At 50.2% G+C, this 6,838-nt stretch overlaps 1 protein-coding gene across 1 annotated transcript in view; it reads right to left on the bottom strand.

Annotated features, from left to right (window-relative positions):
- STS (steroid sulfatase) overlaps nucleotides 1–6,011 on the bottom strand; it is a 95,426-nt gene extending 89,415 nt beyond the window's left edge. The window contains exons 1-4 of the mRNA XM_040265373.1: nucleotides 6,003–6,011; nucleotides 4,149–4,378; nucleotides 736–857; nucleotides 498–620 (exon numbers count right to left, since the gene is read on the bottom strand). Coding sequence (XP_040121307.1) covers nucleotides 498–620; nucleotides 736–857; nucleotides 4,149–4,378; nucleotides 6,003–6,011 — 484 coding nt within the window. The remainder of the gene's footprint in view (nucleotides 1–497; nucleotides 621–735; nucleotides 858–4,148; nucleotides 4,379–6,002) is intronic.
- Nucleotides 6,012–6,838: the final 827 nt, after the last annotated feature.

Here is a 6,838-nt window from a genome sequence, read left to right on the forward strand (position 1 = left end):
CATCCCTCCATCATCCATCCACCTCTCCATCCAGTATCCACCATCCACGTACCATCCATCTATCCACCATCCATCTACCATCCACCCAGCATCCATCCATCCAGCATCCACAGTTCATCCATCAGCCATTCACCCATCATCCATCTCATCTACGGAGCTACCTCTCCCTGTCTCTATCACCTGACTCAACTAACTTTCCATCTATCCATTTGTCCATCTGTCAGTCCATCTGTGTGTCTGTCCTTATCTACCTATCACCCATCCATCCATCCATCAACACACATACACATAGATACATAAATAAGGAGCACATCCACATTCAAACAGTGCATACAGATGCCTGCCGTTTTGATTTGGAGTTGAAATTGTTTCTTCCCTGTCGACAGTTGTGCAAATTCTATCAGCCATGTCACCCTAAAGATGGCTGCAGACACACCCTCCGCACTCTCCCAACCACCCCGCCCAGATCCTCAGTCCCCACACCCAGCCGCCCATACCTATCAGAGCCGTGGAATAGCCTTGCTCCTTCAGAAGCTTGGCGAACGTAATCTCACTCGGGGGCAGTCCTCCAGAAGAGGCCGAGAAGAGGAAAACTCCCACTTGGCACTGAGAGGCTACTCCTGAGCAATGAGAAATGTACCATGAAGACGGGGAGGACCATTAGGACTGGGAGGAGGACGAGGAGGACGAGGACCGCGGGGCAGGAGCCGGCCGGGGCGGGGGCGGGGGCGTTACCTGAGCGGACAGGGTACCGGCCGGTCATGAAGGCTGCCCTGCTGGGCGTGCAGAGGGGCGATGCTGCCAGGTGCTGTGTGAGCTTCGCGCCCCCTCTGGCCAGGCGGTCGATATTGGGAGTCCTGGAACAGAGACTCGGTCATTCATCATGATCTTAAGAAAGCTTCTTCGGGGGCTTTGCACAGTGCGTCACTTCTCAGTAACCCAGGGAAACAGAGCCGTGTGTCTTGGTGGGAAGGGGACGACAGAGGATGAGATGGTTGGATGGCATCACTGACTCGATGGACATCAGTTTGAGCCAATTCTGGGATCCAGTGATGGACAGGGAAGCCTGGCGTGCTGCGGTCTGTGGGGTCACAGAGAGTCGGACACGACTGAACAACTGAACCACAACACGTGGTGGGAAGAAGGGAAGAAAAGGGAGCGGACACAGCTCCATGGCTCTGAGTAAGGATAAAACCACACTGAGGGCTCCACGGTCAAGGTCAGCCCTCTCTGGGGGACCTCACTCGCCCGGGGCTCTGAGCTTCTGGTTTAGGAGGGAGACGGACAAGTCCTGAGAATGGGCTGCTGGGACCAGGGGGATGGAGATGTTTCAAGGACTCTCTCCTTCTCACCTGTCCCTGCCAGTTGCCTCCGTATCCCCCCCCAGTCACCTCTGTGCCCCCAAATGGGGAAACTCTGGGGGCAGCCTGACTCTCCTCTTCCCAACCACAGCCAAAGAGACGCTCTGAAGGAGTTCTCATCAGGCTCTGCCTGGTGGCTCAGACGGGAAAGAATCTGCCTGCAAGGCGGGAAACCTGGTTTCGATCCCTGGGTCGGGAAGGTCCCCTGGAGAAAGGAAATGGCAATTCACTCCAGTCTTCTTGGCTGGAGAATCCCATGGACAGAGGAGCCTGGCAGGCTACAGTCCAGGGGGCCGCAAACAGCTGGACACGACTGAGCGACTCATACTTTCACTTTTCCAGAGAGAAGGGGTTGACGGGACCCCAGGAGCAAGTAAGCAACGGCTCCAGGTGCCTCTACCAGGGAACTACCCGGGGTTCACAGAGTCCAGGGCAAAGCTGGAAACAGGTCAGGCCATGAGTCACTCACACCCTCTGTGGACTCCAGGGTTTTCATGCCGAAGCGATGCTCACGTGGGGGTTCACTTCGAGGATGACACACTGTGCAGGACAAGCCATTCTGCGGCCTTTTCTCCAGGAAGGTCATGGCCCCGTCACCTCGGGAAATCATGCCAGACTTCCCTGGCATAGGAAGGGGGAGTTCTCATAGGTCTGGGGCCACTCTGAGTGGTTGTCTCCTATCCTTTTAAAGAAGCCCTGCTCCCTGCCACTCTGCCCATCTTTTTAGACTTCGGTCCTGACCATACATGGGACCCCCTGTGGCCTGCCTGTCCTGTGGGAGGAGCCTGCTCCACCAGTAGGATGTCTTTCTATCCTCCATCTCAGCAGCTTCCATCACAGCGTAAAAGGACGATGTGATTAACTGCACTCCCTTCCTGGCCTGTGGGATGGGGCGTGTTATCTCGTTCACAGCAGCCCCACCCTCCGTGATTCAGCGCCCAGAGGCCCATCAGGTAACAGTGAAAGAGAAAGTCGCTCGGTCCTGTCCGACTCTTTGTGACCTCCATGGACTGTACAGTCTGTGGGATTCTCCAGGCCAGGACCCTGGAGTGGGCAGCCGTTCCCTTCCCCAAGGGATCTTCCCAACCCAGGGATGGAATTCAGGTCTCCCGCATCGCAGGAGGCTTCTTTACCAGCTGGGCCACCAGGGAAATCCAGCAATACTGGGGTGGGTAGCCTATCCCTTCTCCAGGGGATCTTCCCGACCCAGGAGTCGAACCGGGGTCTCCTGCATCGCAGGCGGATTCTTTGCCAGCGGAGTTATCAGGGCAGCCCGTGCAACAGCGCATACCTCAGTGGGCAAGATCATTTGTCCCATTTATTACCTTACTTTGTGCATTTGATTGTCAACATTTCCACTTGGCTTTGGCCTTATGTTGCAAGATGCTGAGCATACTGACATCGTATGTTTGACTAGTGCCTAGATTGGCTACTGAGAAATCTATTTGGGGGTGTGATATTATAAAATGAAGCATGTCATTCAGAAAGAGCTGGGTAGGGGAGACGGATAAATTAGGAATTTGGGATCAGCAGACATACACTGTAAAACAGATAAATAACAAGGAGGTCCTGTATAGTATCGGGAACTATATTCAATATCTTGTAACAAACGATAATGGAAAAGAATTAGAAAACAGAATGTACACATATATAAAGAAGATATGTATGGGTGTGTATATATATGTGCTTCTCAGGTGGCGCTACTGGTCAAGAACCTGCCTGCAATACAGCACACGTAAGAGATAAGTGTTCAGTTCCTGGGTCGAGAAGATCCCCTGGAGGAGGAAATGGCAACCCACTCCAGTATTCTTGCCTGGGAAATCCCATGGACAGAGGAGCCTGGCGGGTTACAGTCCATGGGGTTGTAAAGACTCCGACATGGTTGAAGTAACTTAGCACACAGCACACACGTGTGTGTATATATATATGCTGCTGCTGCTGCTAAGTCGCTTCAGTCGTGTCCGACTCTGTGTGACCCTATAGACGGCAGCCCACCAGGCTCCCCCGTCCCTGGGATTCTCCAGGCAAGAACACTGGAGTGGAGTGCCGTTTCCTTCTCCAATGCATGAAAGTGAAAAGAAAGGGAAGTCACTCAGTCGTGTCCGACTCTTAGCGACCCCATGGACTGCAGCCCACCAGGCTCCTGTGTCCATGGGATTTGCCAGGCAAGAGTACTGGAGTGGGGTGCCATTGCCTTCTCCAGTGTATATATATACTAAAACAATATTGTAGATCAACTGTACTTCAATTAAAAGAAAAAGAATTGGATGCTAATATGGAGAACAAGATAGATTTAGGATATTTTTCTGAATTTATTTTTATAAATTCTTACCTATGACTGTATAGCCCTTTTCTTCCTTTTGATAATTAGCAGACAGTAAACTTTAAAGACTTGAGTGCAGTTTTAAAAATTAAGACTCCTTAGTGGGACCAGTTGCCTATTACATTAATAAACTCTAGGAATATCACGTCTAATAGCATATCTAATATGAACTGTTGTAGTCGTTCAGTCATTAAGTTGTGTCCGACTCTTCCGGATGGCAAGGGGATTCCCTACAAGGGTGAAGAAGGCAAAGCTCCTGCTTTCCTGATGTCAGAGGACCATGGTTTACATGGCTCGAGGGCAGTCTTGGTTTTCACTGTCTACACATGGCCACACAAGGCGTGCAGCTGGAAGGGAGGGTGGGCTTTGCTTGTCTCCCCGTGGTCTGTGTTCCACGAACGCCCGCCGCCTGTCACCAGGCGGCCAGCCGGTGGAGGGGGCCCTGTGTTGACCCATCGCCGCACCTGAGAGTCTTGTTGCCATAGCAACCGGGGTCCCCGATGCCAAGATCGTCAGCCATCAGCAGGACGAAGTTGGGCTTCGACGCCGCCCGGCTCTGGGCCTCGCAGAGGAACAGCAGCAGAAGCAGAAGGCTCATCGTGTCTCTGCAGAGGGCGAGGGCAAGAGAGTCACGAAGGATGCTGGAGGGAGGGGCCGTTCTTCTTCTCTGGGACCCTCCCTTCTCGCCCTCCCCCTAGAAGAAAGGGTACTGTCCACCCACCCACCCCGGATGGTACGGGATCCAAAGCAACTCAGACGCCACATGCATGCTAAGTCGCTTCAGTCGTGTCCGACTCTCTGCGACCCCGTGGACTGCAGCCCACAAGGCTCCTCTGTCTGTGGGACTCTCCAGGGAAGAATCCTGGAGAGGGTTGCCATGCCCTCCTCCAGGGGATCTTCTCCGACACAGGGACTGAACCCCAGTTTCTTACATCTCCTGCGTTGGAGCCACCGGGGAAGCCTGAGACATCACCATAAAAGAACCGCATCCTCTCTGCCCTGTGTGTTTGTTTCTACAACAAACAAACATTTCTTTCTCCCTGCACAGCGCTGACCTTTCCTTTCTACCTCAAACCAAAACACAGGCTCTGTCTGGAAAAATGAAAACACAGTCATCTCCTCTTGAAAAATGAAAACAACCATCTCTTTAAGGCAGGCTCTGTCAGCAGCTCAAAGTTCTCTACTCTGCACTGGAAAAACAACAACAAAACAGGCGTTTCAGGATAATCCAGTTGTCGATGTCAACCCCTTTCTAAAATTAGCTGTGACTGTCACCTGTAGGTACAGCAGCTTTTAAAAGGGAAACCTGCAGACACGGGAGTGTCGCAAACCTTTCCAAGCTCAAGGAAGACAAGGTTCATTGCCTGGGGCAGCACTGGGTGCTCAGTTCAGTTCAGTTCACTCCAGTCACTCAGTCATGTCCGAGTCCTTGCGACCCCATGAACTGCAGCATGCCAGGCCTCTCTGTCCATTACCAACTCCTGGAGTCCACCCAAACCCATGTCCATCACGTTGTGATGCCATCCAACCATCTCATCCTCTGTCGTCCCCTTCTCCTCCTGCCTTCAATCTTTCCCAGCAACAGGGTCTTTTCCAATCAGTCAGCTCTTCACAGCAGGTGGCCAAAGTATTGGAGTTTCAGCTTCAACATCAGTCCTTCCAATGAACACCCAGGACTGAGCTCCTTTAGGATGGACTGGTTGGATCTCCTTGCAGTCCAAGGGACTCTCAAGAGTCTTCTCCAACACCACAGTTCAAAAGCATCAATTCTTCTGCACTCAGCTTTCTTTATAGTTCAACTCTTACATCCATACATGACCAATGGAAAAACTATAGCCTTGACTAGACAGACCTTTGTTGGCAGAATAATGTCTCTGCTTTTTAATATGCTGTCTAGGTTGGTCATAACTTTCCTTCCAAGGAGTAAGCATCTTTTAATTTCATGGCTGCAGTCACCATCTGCAGTGATTATGGAGTCCAGAAAAATAAAGTCTGACACTGTTTCTACTGTTTCCCCATCTATTTTCCAGGAAATGATGGGACTGGATGCCATGATCTTAGTTTTCTGAATGTTGTGCTTTAACATTCAGAACTAAGGGTACTAAGAGGTGGCAGCAAGCACAGTGGAAGGAGTGAATTCATCGCACCCCACAACAAAAGACCCCACACGCCACGGCTCAGACCCTGGCACCGTCAAATAAATACATAAATATAAAAACATAGCTTTAAAGGAACTGTGTCTCTAACTTCTGTATACATATTGGATAAAATAGACAAGCGAGAGCTCGGAAGCAATTCTGTAAGCCTGTCCGCCTCACTTTGAGCATCTCTCACTCTATCTTTACGACTCAGTCACCTTAAAAACGAAGAATGTTCTACCTAGATGCCCACCGAGAGATGAATGAATAAAGAAGTTGTGGTACATATACGCGGTGGAATACTACTCAGCCACGAAAAGGGGCGCGTTTGAGTCAGTTCTCATGAGGTGGATGAACCTAGAGCCCGTTAGAGTGAAGTAAGTCGGAAAGAGAAAGACAAACAGCGTATCTTAAGGCATATATAAGGAACGAAGAAGGTGCTGCTGGTGAACCTACAAGGGGGATGCAGACACAGAGAACAGACTTGTAGACACAGTGAAGGGCAAGCAGAGGGTGGGAGGAACAGAGACACTGTTCACTGACACATAGACATCATCACAAGCAGAACAGACAGCCAGGGGGAATTTGCCGACTGATGCAGGGAGCTCTCTGACAACCTAGACGGGCGGGGTGGGCTGGGAGGTTCAAAACGGAGGGGACATGTGTATCCCTACAGCTGGTTCATGTGGATGTACGGTAAAAACCAACATAATATTGTAAAGCAATTATCCTCCAATTAAAACTAAGAAAAAAAAAGAACGTCTGAAATTTTATCTTAGTAGTCACTTTCAACCCCACTGCATGAAAACTATTATCATAAGAATCAGAACTTATTTTTCAGCCACAAACATGGAGTAGAACAGGTGTTCCTAAAGATGTTTCAAACTCTTAAAGGACTTAGTTGATAAAAGTACTTAAAATGAAATAAAAGTGCTCTAAAATATTAAGAGTATAGCACATTCATTTCTGAAAACCAGCAAACACTCCTCCCTGAAAAAACATTATTTTTCTGACCA

Source organism: Oryx dammah, unplaced genomic scaffold (assembly GCF_014754425.2).
Source record: "Oryx dammah isolate SB20612 unplaced genomic scaffold, SCBI_Odam_1.1 HiC_scaffold_23, whole genome shotgun sequence".
Classification (NCBI taxonomy): Eukaryota; Metazoa; Chordata; class Mammalia; order Artiodactyla; family Bovidae; genus Oryx; species Oryx dammah.